Source organism: Colobus angolensis, unplaced genomic scaffold (assembly GCF_000951035.1).
Source record: "Colobus angolensis palliatus isolate OR3802 unplaced genomic scaffold, Cang.pa_1.0 Scaffold39, whole genome shotgun sequence".
NCBI classification, from domain to species: Eukaryota; Metazoa; Chordata; class Mammalia; order Primates; family Cercopithecidae; genus Colobus; species Colobus angolensis.
Window position 1 is genome coordinate 606,187 of NW_012117265.1, and position 18,262 is coordinate 624,448.

General features: G+C 47.6%; 2 protein-coding genes across 3 annotated transcripts in view; both read left to right on the plus strand.

Annotated features, from left to right (window-relative positions):
* The window catches only part of ZNF490 (zinc finger protein 490), a 32,951-nt gene extending 25,139 nt beyond the window's left edge, over positions 1-7,812 (plus strand). Inside the window, exons 3-5 of the mRNA XM_011954740.1 lie at positions 4,512-4,638; positions 5,237-5,297; positions 6,417-7,812. Of these exons, the coding sequence (XP_011810130.1) occupies positions 4,512-4,638; positions 5,237-5,297; positions 6,417-7,656 (1,428 nt within the window). The 3' untranslated portion in view covers positions 7,657-7,812. The remainder of the gene's footprint in view (positions 1-4,511; positions 4,639-5,236; positions 5,298-6,416) is intronic.
* Positions 7,813-16,024: 8,212 nt separating this feature from the next.
* ZNF564 (zinc finger protein 564) overlaps positions 16,025-18,262 on the plus strand; it is a 32,514-nt gene continuing 30,276 nt past the window's right edge. Inside the window, exons 1-2 of one of the 2 annotated variants that reach the window (XM_011954741.1) lie at positions 16,103-16,233; positions 16,908-17,098. In XM_011954741.1, coding sequence (XP_011810131.1) covers positions 17,033-17,098 — 66 coding nt within the window. In that variant the 5' untranslated portion in view covers positions 16,103-16,233; positions 16,908-17,032. Of the gene's footprint in view, positions 16,234-16,907; positions 17,099-18,262 lie in introns of both variants that reach the window. The other variant, XM_011954743.1, reaches the window with a different exon arrangement.

Sequence of the window (18,262 nt, forward strand, 5' to 3'; positions counted from 1 at the left end):
AAAAAAAAAACTAGCCGGGCGTGGTGGTGCGCGCCTGTAATCCCAGATACACAGGGGACTGAGGCAGGAGAATCGCTTGAACCTGGGAGGTGGAAGTTGCATCTACCACTGCCCTCCAGCCTGGGTGACAGAGTGAGACTCTGTCTCAAAATAATAATAATAATGATTAGTGTTAGCATGGTATATCTTTCTCTATTCCTTTATTTTTAATGTATCTTTGTTATTTATTTATTTATTTATTTATTGAGATGGAGTCTGGCTCTGTCGCCCAGGCTGGAGTGCAGTGGCCGGATCTCAGCTCACTGCAAATTCTGCCTCCCGGGTTCACGCCATTCTCCTGCCTCAGCCTCTCGAGTAGCTGGGACTACAGGCGCCCTCCACCTCGCCCGGCTAGTTTTTTGTATTTTTTTTTAGTAGAGATGGGGTTTCACCATGTTAGCCAGGATGGTCTCTATCTCCTGACCTCATGATCCGCCCGTCTTGGCCTCCCAAAGTGCTGGGATTACAGGCTTGAGCCACTGCGCCCGGCCCTTTGTGATATATTTAAAGTGGATTTGGGCTGGGCGGAGCGTGCAGTGAGCTGAGATCCGGCCACTGCACTCCAGCCTGGGCGACAGAGCGAGACTCCGTCTCAAAAATAAATAAATAAAATAAAGTGGATTTGTTGGCCTAGGCATGGTGGCTCACACCTGCAATCCCAGCACTTTGGGAGGCTGAGGCAGGATGATTGTTTGAGGCCAGGAGTTTGAGACAAGCCTGGGCAACATAGTGAGAGCCCATCTCTATAAAAAGAAACAACAAAATTATCGAGGGATGGTAGTGCACACCTGTGGTTCCAGCTACTCAGAGGCTGAGGTGAGAGAATCCTTTGAGCCCAGGAGTTTGAGGTTACAGTTACCTGTCATCCTACAACTGCGCTCCAGCCTGGGCGACAGAGCATGACCCTATCTCTAAAAAACAAAAGAAAGTTAAAAAAAAAAAAAAGTGGATTTCTTGCGGACAACATATAGTAGGTATTCTTTTTTCTTTTATTTTTCTTTTCTTTTTTTTGAGATGGAGTTTTACTCTTGTTGCCCAGGCTGGAGAGCAATGGCATGATCTCGCCTCACTGCAACCTCTCCCTCCCAAGTTCAAGTGATTCTCCTGCCTCGTGAGTAACTGGGATTACAGGCATGTGCCACCACGCGTGGCTAATTTTGTATTTTTAGTAGAGACGGGGTTTCTCCATTTTGGTCAGGCTGGTCTCAAACTCCTGACCTCAAGAGGTCCTCCTGCCTCGGCCTTCCAAAGTGCTGGGATTACGGGCACGAGCCACACCTGGCCAGGTATTCTCTTTTATCCACTATGACAGTATCAGTGAGCTGAGATTGTGTCACTGCAGTCCAGCCTAGGCAACAGAGTAAAAAAAAGAAAAATGAAAAAGAAAAGAAAGAAATTTCTGGTCTGATAATTCCAGCATCTCTTTTATATCTCAGTCTGGTTCTGGTGCCTACACTGTCTCTTCAAACTGTCTAAGTCTTTTAATATATCTTGTAATGTCTGTTGAAATCTGGGCATGGTGTTGAAAAGGAACTGAGGTAAAGAAACTTTAAATGTGAGGGTTTAGGTTTATCCTGTTGATTTTAGGCTGTGTTTACTATTTTCAGTAGCTGTAGGTGTCAATAGATAAAATTGCCTTTGTTGTCCCTGGTTTTCTGTGTTCTGTCATTTTTAGGGTTCTCTAGATATTTCTTTAATTGTGAAACATGCAGAAAGAAATAGTAGAATATTGTTTCATTGTATTCTACTGTTTTATTTTAAATTTTATTTTATTTTTTGAGATGGAGTCTCGCTCTGTCGCCTAGGCTGGAGTTCAGGGACGCAATATTGGCTCATTGCAACCTCTGCCTCCCGGGTTTAAGTGATTCTCCTCCCTCAGCTTCCCAAGTAGCTGGGATTACAGGTGTCCACCACACCCGGTGAATTTGTGTATTTTTAGTAGAAATGGAGTTTTGCTATGTTGGCTAGGCTGATCTCAAACTCCTGACCTCAAGTGATCTGCCTGCCCCCCACCTCCCAAAGTGCTGGGATTACAGGCGTGAGCCACCACACCCGGCCTGGTCTACTGTTTTATAATAAAAACCCAGGCCAGGAGTGGTGACTCATTCCTGTAATCCTAGCACTTTGGGAGGCCGAGGTGGGCAGATTGCTTGAGGTAGGAGTTCGAGACCAGCCTGGCCAACATGAAGAAACACCTTGTCCCTACTAAAAATACAAAAATTAGCTGGGTGTGGTTGCGCATGCCTGTAATCCCAGCTACTCGGTTGGCTGAGGCAGGAGAACTGCTTGAATGCCGAAGGCAGCTGTTGCAGTGAACCAAGATTGCGCCGCTCCACTCCAGCCTGAGTGACAGAGTGAGACTGGGACTCAAACTAAAAACAAAACTCTAATGACACACTGTTACCAGTGACTGGAGTGGAAACATGATATAATCCTATGAATCATCTGTCTTCTGGTGAACCTGTGCCCCTGAGCCATGATATTCCGTGCTATGATAAAAAAGACATTTGGTCTTTTGTGTGTGGTTCCTAGTACAGAGTTCCTAAATCTCTTGGAATTTCATGAGTGATAAGGGTAATAGGAGCCTCTTTTGTTGTAAATAAATGACTACTGGAACACCTACCTAACTTCAGGGTGGGTATTGATGTCCAGAAAGACTCCCAGTCTTGATCTTCCTCTAGCCCTAGCCCCCAAAGTCGGGGGAGAGAAAAAGGGCTGGAGGTTTAGTGTTTGGACTCCTGACTTCAAGTGATCCACCCGCCTCTGCCTCCCAAAGTGCTGGGATTACAGGCATGAGCTCTCCTGTCCAGCCTTTGACTGCTCACAGCTTTAAAATCTCATTCCTCAGTTTCCACTGTGTACCCCACATATAGATGTGGTAGGAAGAACGCCTGGGTCACCCTCATTTGGTGCTGGTGACAGAGCCAATTCACATCAGCCTCCACTTATATGCTTGAACTCACACTAGCCCACTCCCTAATGTCAATAAAAATCCCCAGCCAGGCTCCTTTTCTTACTCTCTGAAGCCGTTTCACATGCTTAAAAGCCTACACAGCTTTGCCTAAGATCTCAAGCATGTGAGTAATAAATGTGAGTAACCCCTTTCATGAGTACAGGGGTTTTATAGAGGTCTCAGTTGCTGTGTTTTCTTTCCAATAACCTCCTAGACCCATGAAATGAGACAGAAAGGAAAAACTGAACGTATGGTAAATATTACACAAACACATTGAAATTAATACTTCTGCAAAAGAATATTTGCATTCAGCCAGCTGGATTTGCATGGTTCTAATGGCTTGGGGTCCTTCAGGGCAACATGGCGAGTGACTTCTGGCTTTCCACAGACTTCCTGATGTCTCATGTTGTTTATGAAAAATAAAAATGACTGGGCGCGGTGGCTCACGCCTGTAATCCCAGCACTTTGGGAGGCCGAGGAGGCGGATCACAAGGTCAGGAGATCGAGACCAGCCTGGCTAACAGGGCGAAACCCCGTCTCTACTAAAAATACAAAAATTAGCCAGGTGTGGTGGCGGTCGCCTGTAGTCCCAGCTACTCGGGAGGCTGAGGCAGCAGAATGGCGTGAACCTGGGAGGCAGAGCTTGCAGTGAGCTGAGATTGTGCCACTGCACTCCAGCCTGGGCTACAGAGTGAGACTCTGTCTAAAAAAAAATAAAAATAGTTAATTAAAAAAAAAGAAAAAAGTATACAGTTTTTAATCCTCAATGGGAGATATGCAACTTATAGTCTAAAGGGTGTATTCATTTACAAAAATCTCATCCAGATTTGACCCCAAGTTTCATGAAATGCTGAGTGATATGGTGTGTAATAAGGTAGAAAATGAGTTTTTCTCACAAGGAATTGATGATCTTATAATTTGTTTCATTTGTATAGCATTTTTCTCATATCTCTAAGGTGGTCTTGGGTCTGCATTTAAAGAACAATAAGGTGGCCAGGCGCAGTGGCTCATGCCTGTAATCCCAGGACTTTGGGAGGCCGAGGGGGCAAATCAAGAGGTCAGGAGATCAAGACCATCCTGGCTAACATGGTGAAACCCCATCTCTACTAAAAATACAAAAAATTAGCCGGGCGTGATGGCACACCCCTGTAGTCCCAGCTACTCGGGAGGCTGGGACAGGATAATCACTTGAACCCAGGAGGCAGAGGTTGCAGTGAGATCGTGCCACTGCACTCCAGCCTGGGCGACAGAGCGAGACTCCATCTCAAAAAAAAAATAAAAATAAATAAATAAATAAGGCTTCAAGTGATCACAGTTAAAATACAGAAATAATTTTTGTATGTTCATGATAGTGTTAAATTTATGAGGAAGTGAGTGTGGAAAGAGAATTCTGACAACAAAGTCATATCACTGAACCGAGACTACAGGATTATATGGAATTTCTCAGGAATTCTGAGAATGGATCCTCACTACTGCCAATCTCACCCCTCCTCCTATACACACATGGGGGATGTTTTAGGACTCCATCTCCCTTGAGGATGTGGCTGTGAACTTCACCCTGGAGGAGTGGGCTTTGCTGGATCCTGGCCAGAGGAATATCTACAGAGATGTGATGCGGGCAACCTTCAAGAACCTGGCCTGCATAGGTAAGGGTGACTTAATTTCTCTACTTAATTAAGGAGAGAACAAGTGTTTCTTGCACAACAACTGTGTTCCAAGATTTAAAATGTGGGAAAGGGCTGGGCACGGTGGCTCGCACCTGTAATTCCAGCTCTTTGGGAGGCCAAGGTGGGCGGATTACGAGGTCAGGAGTCTGAGACCAGCCTGACCAACATGGTGAAACCCCGTCTCTATTAAAAGTATAAAAATTAGCCGGGCGTGGTGGTGCGCGCCTGTAATCCCAGCACTTTGGGAGGCCAAGACGGGCGGATCACGAGGTCAGGAGATCGAGACCATCCTGGCTAACACGGTGAAACTCCATCTCTACTAAAAATGCAAAAACCAGCTGGGCGAGGTGGCGGGCGCCTGTAGTCCCAGCTACTCGGGAGGCTGAGGCAGGAGAATGGCGTAAACCCGGGAGGCGGAGCTTGCAGTGAGCTGAGATCCGGCCACTGCACTCCAGTGGGTAGGGAATACTTTAGTAAGTAAACCAGACATGGTCATAGCTAATCATGGATCTTAGAGTGTTATAATTTTCTATCATTTCTAATAATTTAAAATGGGTTCTCTGGGCTTGTATTTTAGGGGAAAAATGGAAAGATCAGGATATTGAAGACGACCCCAAAAACCAAGGAAGAAAGCTAAGGTGAGTTGCATTCACGAGTAATTAGCCCCTGAGAGAATCTTACTATTTCGTAAATTTCAAAAGCCAAGGAAGCAAAACAATAAGTACAGTTTCAAGTTTATTTATTCTTAGAAAATTTTTACTGAAGACGTTTCATTGAAAGTGTCATGGGCTGGGCAAGGTAGCTAATACCTCTAATCCCAGCATTTGGGAGGTGAAGGCTGGAGAATTGCTTGGGGCCAGGAGTTCAACATCAGCCTGGTCAACAGAGAGAAAACCTGTCTCTACAGAAAAAAAAAAAAGTCGTAGATGTTCAGGGTGTCAAAAGAAATCATTATGAAACAGTATTTTAAAATCCTGGCTGGATGTGGTGTCTCATGCATGTAATCCCAGCCCTTTGGGAGGCCGAGGCAGGTGGATCACCTGAGGTCAGGAGTTCAAGACCAGCCTGACCAACATGGAGAAACCCTGTTTCTACTAAAAAAAAAAATACAAAATTAGCGGGGTGTGGTGGTACATGCCTGTAATCCCAGCTACTTGGAAGGCTGAGGCAGGAGAATCTCTTTAACCCAGGAGGCAGAGGTCACGGTGAGCTGAGATCACACCGTTGTACTCCAGCCTGGACAGCAAGAGCAAAACTCCATCTTAAAAAAAAAAAAAGGCCAGATGTGGTGGCTCAGCGCTTTGGGAGGCTGAGGCAGGCGGATCATGAGGTTGGGAGATCGAGACCAGCATGGCTAACACGGTGAAACCCCATCTCTACTAAAAAGACAAAAAAATTAGTTGGGTGTGGTGATGGGCGCCTGTAGTCCCAGCTACTTGGGAAGGTGAGGCAGGAGGATGGCGTGAACCTGGGAGGCGGAGCTTGCAGTAAGCCAAGATCGTGCCACTGCACTCCAGCCTGGGTGACAGAGCAAGACTCCATCTCAAAAAAAAAAAAAAAAAATCTTGACTATTTTGATAATAGCTATGGTCACCGCCTGTTCTAGAGTATTGAGTATATTAGCTTTCAAACAATTTAGACAGGGCAGATAACATAGAGTTTCTCTGAAAATATTTAAAATGTAATTCTGGTACTTGCTAATAAATATAAGATCATTAATACAAAACTATTAATAATGTGGTACTCATTTTTTACAGCAGTCCTACGGTTGAAACACTCTGTGAAAATAAAGATGATCATCCGTGTGAAAAAAGCACTAGCCCGATTCCTGATCTTCATACGAACCTGGAAACTCCTACTGGATTAAAACCATGTGACTGCAGTGTGTGTGGGGAAGTCTTCATGCATCAAGTCTCCCTTAATAGACACATGAGGTCTCACACTGAACAGAAACCAAATGAGTATCACGAATATGGAGAGAAGCCACATAAATGTAAAGAATGTGGGAAAACCTTCACTCGCAGCTCCAGTATCCGAACCCATGAAAGAATTCATACTGGAGAGAAACCCTATGAATGTAAGGAATGTGGCAAAGCTTTCGCATTTCTCTTTTCCTTTCGAAACCATATAAGAATTCATACTGGAGAGACACCCTATGAATGTAAGGAATGTGGGAAGGCATTCAGATATCTTACTGCTCTTCGGCGCCATGAAAAAAATCACACTGGAGAGAAACCCTACAAATGTAAACAATGTGGAAAAGCCTTTATCTATTACCAGCCTTTTCTAACCCACGAGAGGACTCACACCGGAGAGAAACCTTATGAATGTAAGCAGTGTGGGAAAGCCTTCAGTTGTCCCACGTACTTACGGAGTCATGAGAAAACTCATACTGGAGAGAAACCTTTTGTCTGTAGGGAATGTGGGAGAGCCTTCTTTTCTCACTCAAGCCTTCGAAAACACGTGAAAACCCACACCGGAGTTCAACCTTATACATGTAAGAAATGTGGGGAAGCCTTCAAGTCGTCTAGTTCCTGTCAAGTGCATGAAAGAACTCATTTTGGAGAAAAACCCTATGAGTGTAAACAATGTGGTAAAGCCTTCAATTCTTCAAGTTACCTTCAATTGCACGAAAGAGTTCACACTGGCGAGAAAACTTACGAATGTAAAGAATGTGGTAAAGCCTTTCTGTATTCCACTCACTTTCGAATCCATGAAAGAACCCATACTAGAGAGAAACCCTACGAATGCAAACAGTGTGGTCGGGTCTTCATTTACTTCAGTCACCTTCGAAGGCACGAAAGAAGTCACACTGGAGTGAAACCATGTGAGTGTAAGCAGTGTGGCAAAGCTTTCACTTGTTTAAATTCCCTGAAAGTACACAAAAGAATTCATACTGGAGAAAGACCCTTTCAATGTAGACAGTGTGGTAAAGCCTTCAGTTACTCAAAGTCTCTGCACGTGCACGAAAGGACTCATACTAGACAGAAGCCGTAAAAAAGTAAACAGTGTGGCAATGCTGTCAGCTCTATTAGTTCCTTTTGGATATATGAGAGTACTTACGCTGGAGAGAAATTCAAGGAATATAAACGGTGTGATTAAGCCTTCAGTTGTCCTAATTCACTTTGAAGACATGACTCATGCGGCAATGAAATATTTGACAAATATGGGAGGCACTTCCACTCTCCTGTAGGATTCCAAATATGCGAATGGACTCCATGGACAGAAACCCTATGAATGTAAGGAGTGTGGGAAAGCCTTCACTTCACAGAATCTTTTAAAGACACCTGAGAATATATACTGAGAGAAACTGTAAGGAAAATTCTTTATCCATCCCATCTTTTGTGGGTTTTTTTTTTTTTTTTTTGAGATGGAGTTTTGCTCTTGTTGCCCAGGCTGGAGTGCAGTGGTGTGATCTCAGGTCACTGCATCCTCTGCCCCCGGGTTCAAGCGATTCTCCTGCCTCAGCCTCCTGAGAAGCTGGGATTACAGGCATGCGCCACCACACCTGTCTAATTTTGTGATTTTAGTAGAGATGGGGTTTCTCCATGTTGGTCGGGCTGGTTTTGAACGCCCGACTTCAGGTGATCTGCCCGCCTTGGCCTCCCAAAGTGCTGTGATTATAGGCGTGAGCCACAGCTCCCAGCCTTTTTTTGTTTGTCTGTTTTTTGAGATAGAGTCTCACTCTGTCGCCCCAGGCTGGAGTGCAGTGGTGTGATCCTGGCTTACTGCAACCTTTGCCTCTTGGGTTCAAGCAATTCTTCTGCCTCAGCCTTCCAAGTAGCTGGGATTACAGGTGCCCACCACCATGCCCAGCTAATTTTTATATTTTTAGTACAGACAGTGTTTCACCATGTTGACCAGGCTGATCTTAAACTCTTGACCTCAAATGATCCACCCACCTTGGCCTCCCAAAGTGTTGGGATTACAGGTGTGAGCCACCACGCCTAGCCCCAGTTCATTTTACTTTTTTTTTTTTCTTTTGAGATGGAGTCTCACTCTGTTGTCCAGGCTGGAGTGCAGTGGCATGATTTCAGCTCACTGCAACCTCTGCCTCCCAGGTCAAAACGCTCTTCCTGCCTCAGGCCCCGCTAGTAGCTGGGATTACAGGCACATGCCACCACGCCCAACAAATTTTTATATTTTTAGTAGAGATGGGGTTTTACCACGTTGGCCAGGCTGGTCTTGAACTCCTGACCTCAGGTAAATCCACCTGCCTTGGCCTCCCAAAGTGCTGGGATTACAGGCATGAGCCACTACACCTGGCCCCCAGTTCATTTTAAAACCATGAAACCACCCACGCTGGAGAGCAGCCTCCTTTAATGTGAGCAATATGGGAACATCTTCAATTACATGTGCAACCATTGTCGAGATTCTTCGTAGGAAGAATTAAAGGAATGGGGAAGAAGGACTTGGGTCCCAGCAGGCCTTTTGTGGCATCCAGTCAGAAGTTAGGAAACACCCTCTAGGGCAGGGCTGCCCTCAGCTCACACACATGACTGGATAGAAGTGAGAAGACTCCCAGAATCTGCCTTTAAGTTTCCATCACTGTCCTCGGGTCAGACTGTGGGAGTGTTGTGCTTCTAACCTTACAGTTCTCCCCAAGTGGGATATGCCTATGGACATCCTAATTCACAGACATTGTCACATCGCATTATTCCAGGGCTGTTTTGAGGTCATCTCCAGCTCCATTTCCCATCTCAAACCTACACTTTGGATACTTACTGGGAAACATGTTCAAAACTTCACATCTAAATTTCTCTGTGGCAACCCCAGGTGGCTCTGAGGTGAGAGGGCTGAAGAAGCAGAAACGGTGTCATGGGACATATGCCCCTTGACCACACAGCATCCACTCTCCTGCAATTACCAGCCCTGTACCAACCACCACAGTCAGAATAATCTCAAAACTGCTAGTGGAGTCACAGAGACGCACTCTGCCACGTCTTAGCTGTAGGACACTCAAAATGCTTACCTCCCCTAACTTGCTTTCCCCATTTTCTGGCACATTCTACCCTGAGATGTTCCGCGGCATATGCATGGACGGTGCTCCGGCCTTCTCACGTCAGTGCATGTCACATGCATCCTGCTCCAGGACTGGTTTCCTAGCCTCCCACTAAGAGTAGCACCTGGCTGTTTTTGGAAAAGGACGCACGCTGCAGAGCTCCAGCTCTGTTGTATATGGGAGGTGCTGGCGTCGGTTCACAAGCCATGGAACTACCTTGCTTCACATCATATGGCAAGGTGAACTCAACTCCCAATAAACTGCTTGCTGGAGCCACCAAATTCTCCCTTTTCTGAATTGCACAGGCATGATAGGTGTCGGGTCTGCCCTTTGTTGGGGTCAGTCCACCCTTTTCTTAGAGAGCAAGTCAGTGCGTTCTAGAAGGGAGGTGGCGTTGAGGGAAACCAGGTCGCCATCTACCCTCGTAACAACTTACAGTCTCCCTGGGTCCCAGAAGTGATCTTTCTGTCGCTTGAAGACCTGTAGTCGGAACTCTTTAGGCCTCTGGCCTCCACCCTCCTCCAACAGCAGGGATGGGTCAGGTGGCAGCATCCAACACCATGGTGAAGATACTAGGGTCCAGAGGCTGACTGGAGCAAGGTTTGCTGGCAGCTGAGGCCTCAGTGGAAGTGATGGCTACTGTGGAGATGCAGTGGAGGACCCAGTGGCTGAATCAGGAGATACACACCTTTGCTTCTCTCACCAGGAACATCTATGGTAGTTTGAGGGGTTGGAACATTATTACTCAACCCATTTCAGGTCCTTATTTTCGCATTCTTGGGCTGCCATGTTGTGCTTTTGTAGAGACATGATTATTGTACTGTGGGAGGTCGGAAAGTTTGAGATTCCTTCACTGTCAGAATGGGCTCAAGGAACCATCTTTTGTGATACGTGTTGGGGAGCTAAGGGGTATCTCTGCTACATGGAATGAGAGTGAGAACATTCACTTTCTGAACAAGTATATGTGGGTCTGTGATGACGTTTGTGTAAAATCCATTTGTGTATGTGTCCGTGTGAGTCCTAATATTCAGTAAATATTTTCCTCTGTGTAACACTCTCTAATAGGTGTAGTTAACAAAGCTGTGCTAATATCTCTGTCCCCTTGATCCTGGCATTCTGGAAGACAAGAAAGCAAGCGAGAATATATATGGCACTGTGGTGGTTATTCCTGAGGAGCCAGAGAAACCTGGAGAAGAGATCAGAACACCTGGGGTCCTTCTGTCTGGGAGCATCTTTTAGTATCTGGGCTGTTACATCTGTGGGTTTGTGAGTTTGTGTTTGTCCACCTGTATGTACAGTGACAAAGTGTGTGGTTTTTGTATATTTGTCTAGAGGGCTGTGTGTATATGTATATTTTCAAGTATGGAATGCCTTTTTTTTTTTTTTTTCTTTTTTGAGATGGAGTCTGTTGCCAGGCTAGAGTGCAGTGGCGTGATCTTGGCTCACTGCAACCTCCACTTCTCGGGTTCAAGCAATTCTCCTGCCTCAGCCTCCCGAGTAGCTGGGACTATAAGTGTGTGCCACCACACCCAGCTAAATGTTTTTGTATTTTTAGTAGCGATGGGGTTTCACCATATTGGCCAGGATGGTCTCAATCTCCTGAACTTGTGATCCACCCGCCTCAGTCTCCCAAAGTGCTGGGATTACAGGTGTGAGCCACTGCACCTGGCTGGGTTTTTTTTGGAGGGGGGTTGTTTGTTGGTTAGTTTTTTGAGATGGAGTCTCGCTCTGTCACCAAGCTGGACTGCAGTGGCATGATCTCAGCTCACTGCAATCTCTGCCTCCCAGGTTCAAGCAATTCTCCTGTTTCAGCCTCCTGAGTAGCTGGGATTACAGGCGTGTGCCACCACGCTCAGCTAGTTTTTTTATATTTAGTAGAGATGAGGTTTCACCATGTTGGCCAGGATGGTCTCAATCTCCTGACCTTGTGATCCGTCCACCTCGGCCTCCCAAAATGCTGGGATTACAGGCTTGAGCCACCAGGCCCAGCTGGAATGCTTGTATTTTCTTGCCTGATTTCCCTGGGAGCACCCCCCCTTAACATTGAATGGAGCTGGTGAGAGCAAACATCCTTGTTTCTGATATTAGATATTAAAAATACGGTTTTTCACCATCAAAAGATTTTGTTGAGTTTTCCATATATGCTTTGTAGCAAGTTGAGTAAATTCTATTCCTAGTTTATTGAGGGTTTTTAATCATAAATGGGTATTATGTCAGATGCTTTTTTGCATTGATCGAGACTGTCATTTTTCCATCATTTCCTAATGTGGTGTATTCCACTGATCAGTTTCCATATGGCGAACCATCCTTACATTCCAGGGGATAAATCTCACTTGGTTATATTGCATAATGCTTTGAATATATTGCTTTATATGCTTTTCTGACATTTATTTCAAGATTTTTGCATCAGTACTCACAAGGAACAGGAATGCCATCTTCCTTGCTCTCACGCCATGTCACACTTGCTTGAGAGCCCTGCATTGTTCTCCCTGAGACCTCATTTTTGTAATAAGCCTTTTCATATTCTCGGTGTGTATGTGCACCACATAGCCATCAGTGTCAACATCCAAAGCACACCTCTTCAGGCAACCACAACAGCTGGCACTGTCAGCAGGATGTCTAGATGTTGGTCACCACGCAATGTTTCAGCCTTCCCTTTCTCTCAGGTGCTAACCTGCTCTGCTACCTGGTGGCCAGCATGCTCCTTTGAGCTGCTGCTAGTTGCTGCTCTGTGTTCCATTGTTGAGGCCGAACAAACTTCTGTTCCAGATTTAGCCAACCAAAGATGGCAGTTTCTATGTCTTTTTTTTTTTTCTTTTTTTTTTTGAGATGGAGTCTCGCTCTGTTGCCCAGGCTGGAGTGCAGTGGCCGGATCTCAGCTCACAGCAAGCTCCGCCTCCCGGGTTTACACCATTCTGCCTCAACCTCCCGAGTAGCTGGGACTACGGGCGCCCGCCACCTCGCCCAGCTAGTTTTTTGTATTTTTTAGTAGAGACGGGGTTTCACCGTGTTAGCCAGGATGGTCTCGATCTCCTGACCTCGTGATCCGCCCGTCTCGGCCTCCCAAACTGTCCCTTTGCCACTAGTACTGCTGCTGCCTGTCCTCTTAACCACTGTGGGGGGTCCAAAACTAGCTGTAACCAAGAATCTATATATGGGAACTGATCTGGGTACCCTGACTTACAGGTTACCCTGTGCCATACCTTTGAGATAAAGGACCTGTCCAGGCTTCCTTCTGATGGCCAACCCAGCTCTAATGCTGGCCAGTCTATCTCACACAAAGTTCTAAGTTTTCCTGGTGTCATGGTGACTCCATAGTCTCCCTTAAATCCCTTTTTGAAATTTTTCGACATAGTTCCTAGTGGGATGGGTTTACTTTGTGACCCATGTTTCCTCGAGACAAAACACCATGCTCACACCACACGCACACCATAAAACAAAGAACGGGTAAAAAGGGCACACACACACTTTTACAGTTTATGCCAAACCAGTATCAAAACCAAAATCAGAGTATCCAGAAATCTAAGCCAGGTCAAAACCAAAACCAAAGCATCAAGCAATCCAAGTCAAGTCAAAAACAAAAACCAAAGTGCCGGTACAGGCGCACAGTGGGTGATCAGGCCATGCTTCCACTAAAATGGAGTAGGAAAGTTCCCAAGACCAATCCTGTCAAGCAATTCAAACCAAGTCAAAACCAAAACCAAAGTGTGGATAAAGGCACGCTGTGGGTGATCAGGCCACGCTTCCACTCAAATGGAGTGGGCAAGTTCCCAAGACTGGTCCTGTCAAGTAATTCAAGTCAAAACCAAAACCCAAACCGAAGTGCCCATAAAGACACACCATGGATGATCAGGCCACGCTTCGACTCAAACGGAGTGGGCAAGTTTCAAAGACTAGTGTTACCAAGTTTTAGATGTCCAGACTCGCGGTATTCAGCCACGGGGGCCTGTCACACACTGCTCTGGCGAGGCGTCCCACGGGGCAAATGCCTACCCGGGAGGGCTCTCAGGATCCGCATCACTCGGGCTGGTCGGAGTCCCCTCTAGGGATGTTCCACAGGGCAGGGTTAAGCCGCCTAAGGATCTGCCTTGACCATCGGCCAATCACCTGGCTTCCCGGTCAGGGAACCAAGAAATGTAGCCGGATGAGCTACAGACAAAACTCCTCAGATACCGAGTTGAAGAAGGAAGGGGTTTATTTGGCTGAGGGCATCGGCAAGACTCCTGTCTCAAGAGCCAAGCTTTCCGAGTGAGCAATTCCTGTCCATTTTAAGGGCTCACAACTCGGAGTGTGTGTGAGAGGGTCGTGATTGAGCAAGCGGCGGGTACAGGACGGGGGGCTGCATGCACCGGTAATTAGGTCGGAACAAAACAGGATAGGGATTTTCACAGTGCATTTCTATACAATGTCTGTAATCTATAGATAACTGATTAGGTCAGGATGGCCCAGGGTGTGGCGCTGGGCTGTCTGCCTGTGGATTTCATTTCTGCCTTTAGTTTTTACTTCTTCTTTCTTTGGAGGCAGAAATTGGGCGTAAGACGATATGAGGGGTGGTCTCCTCCCTTAGTTTCACCATTTGGCCAGGTTGGTCTCGAACTCCTGACCTCAGGTGATTCGCCCACCTCGGCCTCTCAAAGTGCTGGCGTGAGCCATCGCGCCTGGCCAGGAATGTGGATTCTGAGAAGCTGCAGAGCTGTGAAAAGCAGGAGATCCATCTGCAGATGTGGTTGGGTGGGGGCGGAGGGTTCTGTCTTTTCTGAGGTTGTACCTTTGGCGCCTGGTGCCATTTTCTGGGCAGTGTTTTGGTTTTAGCATTCATGGGGTCGCTGGGGTCAGGCTGTAATTTGCATACATGAGGAAAAGCTGTGAAGGTCAAGTTCAGTGAAAGACTTGTTTGCCTTGTCCCCCGGAGAAAAGGTTTGGGAACGTGACAGTTTATTTAGGTCACAACTTTACAATGACTGCAGGTGAGAGTTTCCTGCTGGTAAAAATGAAGGGTTTTGAAGGAAGGAGTGTTTCCACATTGCGAGGAGGGGACTGGAGGGCACCTTAAGCTCCTGAAGTTGAATTCTTAAGTGTCTCTGTCTCATCACCAGGTTCTGATCCACACTGGGGTTCCATTTCAGCAGTTAGAGTCGGCTCCCAAGCTTGGGATTTTTTTTTTTTTTTTAGTCTTGCTCTGTCCCCCAGGCTGGAGTGCAATGGCGCTATCTCGGGTCACTGCAACCTCCCACTCCCGGGTTCAAGCGATTCTCCTACCTCAGCTTCCCGAGATGCTGGGATTACAGGCGCCTACTACTACGCCTGGCTAATTTTTGTATTTTTAGTAGAGATGGGGTTTCACCATGTTAGTTAGGCTGGTCTTGAACTCCTGACCTTAAGCACTCTTCTCGCCTCGGCCTCCCAAAGTGCCGGATTACAGGCGTGAGCCACTGCATCCGGCGCTTGGGAATATTTTTAACCTTATGATTGTGGGTTTTCCTTGTGAACTGCGGGTGAAGCAGACTGCTTGTCTGAGGTAGTTCAAGTGTTTGCTTTACTTCTCTTGGTTTCTCTCTCTTTTTTTGAGATGGAGTCTTGCTCTGTCGCCCAGGCTGGAGTGCAGTGGCGCCATCTCGGCTCACTGCAAGCTCCGCCTCTCGGGTTCACACCATTCTCCTGCCTCAGCCTCTGGAGTAGTTGGGACTACAGGCGCCCGCCACCACGCCCGGCTACTTTTTTTGTATTTTTAGTAGAGACGGGGTTTCACCGTGTTAGCCAGAATGGTCTCGATTTCCTGACCTCGTGATCCGCCCGCCTCGGCCTCCCAAAGTGCTGGGATTACAGGCGTGAGCCACCGCGCCCGACCTTTTCTTGGTTTCTTTACAGATGATCGCTGTCATAAAAACTCCAGTTTTTCCTATGCATTTAATAATTTTATTTCTTTGTCGGTTTTAATTTTCTTGCCTGAAAGAAGCAAGCCCTCCCTCCCTCCTGTTACACTGTGGTCCGGCCTGGCCTGGGCGGGCCTCCTACTCTGAGGCCAGCGGATGGCTCCACTGGACGCCGAGTCTGTCATTCCCTGTGCACACTTGTGACTCTGTGTCCGGGAGGAAAAAGCAGGAAGGGTACCCTGAGTGCAGAAACACGCCAGCGTCAGTTCTGCAGAGTCTGAAACACTTTCTGCTTAAACGCAAATATTCTCCCCGGCACAGAAGGTTACAGAGGGAGGAAGCCCCGCCTACGAAGGGCAGTGGCCAAGACCCTGTCAATCTGTCTTTGCTCAGCCACATATCGCATTGCTTCTCCTGTCACTCAGTGCCAAGGGGGCAGGACTTGGAGCATCACCCAACCAGGGGCTGTGGGGCGGGGACCTGCAAACCATCCAATCAGGAACTCTGAAAGGGGGGACGGGGGGCAACGTTCAACAACTCCGCGGGGTCTTCCTGTTTCGCGTCCGCGGCGTTTGGGTTCCGGTCTCAGCTTCTCCAGTGGCCCGGGTGGCTCCACCGCACCGTCTGGCGTGCTGGGACCTGCACAGGCCGGAGAGAGCCGTAGGCAGGACCCCGGAACACCCTGGAAGCCAGGAAATGGTGCGTGTGCGGGGCCGGGCGTCTGGAGACTGGGGGAGGGGCTTGTGGGAACCGGCCGGAACCGGCTGTGGAAGGTCCCTGGCCTCCCTGCAGCGACTCCAGGGTCTGAGACTCGAGTTCCCGGGCGCAGCTCGGCCCTCTGTCCCCTCGGCCACAAGGTGGGGCTGGGCCATAGCTGGTACCCCGGGCGTCCTGTCCCGTCCCTGCGCGGCGACTGCGGCCCCGGCCCGGGAGCCCTTTCTGGGCAGCTCTGCACCCGCAGCCCCGCCTCTCCCCCGATTGTGCTGGGACACGGGAGGGTCACAAGGAGGAATCCCGTCTCGGGTGTAGGGTTCGTGCATGGGAGGAGCTGTGGGCTGTGGGCTTCCAAGTCCATCCTTTTTTTTCCGCCGGGGGACTGTCTCCCTCCGAGTCTTCCAAACGTACTGGAAAAAGAGTCTCAAACCTACGACTCCCGTTTTTTTAAGCCTAGCTTTTTCTAGGGCTGGGAATAAATGCCTAAATTTCAGGTTCCTTCTCCGCATTCCCAAAGGTGACCCCTCCCCAAATCACAACATTATCGACTGGTTTTGTTCTACATTTCAGACACTGTATTTTAGTTGTTTATAGTTCCTTTCACCATCCTATTTTGAAAGGATTTGTTTTCTGTTTGTGGATTATTTATTTATTTTGAGACAAGAGTTTCTCTCTGTCACCCAAACTGGAGTGCAGTGGGAAGATCTCAGCTCACTGCAACCTCCGCCTCCCGGGTTCAAGCAATTCTCTTGCCTCAGCCTCCCGAGTAGCTGGGATTACAGGCATGCGCCACCAAGACCAGCTACTTTTTGTATTTTTTGTAGAGACTGGGTTTCGCCATGTTGGCCAGGTTGCTCTCAAACTCCAGACCTCAGGTGATCCGCTCGCCTCGGCCTCCCAAAGTGCTGGGATTACAGGCGTGAGCCACTGCGCTCGGCCTCCTGTTTGTGTGCTTGTAACCTGAGAGGGAAGCAGAGAATAAGAACCTGACACTCTGCAGTGGAACATTTTTGTGCTGTCCCTCCTTTTATCTTTCCTAAGCCCCCATGCCTAATCAGAATGTCTTTGGGTGGAGTTTCGCCTTTGGAAACTTTAAACGGTGATGTGGCCCGTTATCTTTTCCTGGCCCTGATTTTCAGAACTGCCTGGACCTGACCCAGGATACCCACAGCTGCCACTTCTCTTGGAGGATCTAGTGATTATCAACGCCTGGGTCACTCCTCCCAGGGGACAGCTTCAGGTGTAGGGGTGGGGCCTCTTACGGGAGCAGCTGGATGCCCTGAGGTGGGAGGAGTCTCCCAGTATCCCCTTCCTCTGAAAAGTTTACCCTTTGGGACACTCAGTTTTTCTTCCTCAACCCCAGTTTCCATTCCTTAGGGACACATTGATGGTTAGCCAATCTTAGGCTGTTACTGAGAGGAAAAGACACATGATTACTGACCTCTGGATTGTTTAAGTCATGAAGGGAGAAAAACTATCTCAAAGGAGAAGGAAAACCCACTCCATTGAAATGGTACAAAAGCCTGAAAGTTAAAATGCGCTTGGGGCAGACTGAGCGGGGCACAATTCACTGTCTTCGGGGAGGTTGGTCACTGAGCACTCAGTGAGCCAGGATGGGGCTGGGGAGATGTCCTAGGTGATAGGGTGACCTCACCTGACACTGGAGTCAGGTAAATGTCTGTATTCCAGGTCAGCACTGCCTCTCCCTGGGTTTGTAAACCCTTAAAAAGATGTGTTCGCTTATTTGATCCTGTTTTTCATTAAATGTAAAATGTATTTCATCAGTAGTGCTTGAAAGACAAGACAAAATGTTTACAAAGAGGCAGAAAGTAGATTTGAGGAAAAACAATTATCTAGTTTTACATTCAAGTTGTTAAAAATTCTTATTTATGTGTAGTCCCAGCTACTGGGGAGGCTGAGGCAGGACAATGGTGTGAACCCGGGAGGCGCAGCTTGCAGTGAGCCGAGATCGTGCCCCTGCACTCCAGCCTGGGCGACAGAGCGAGACTCCGTC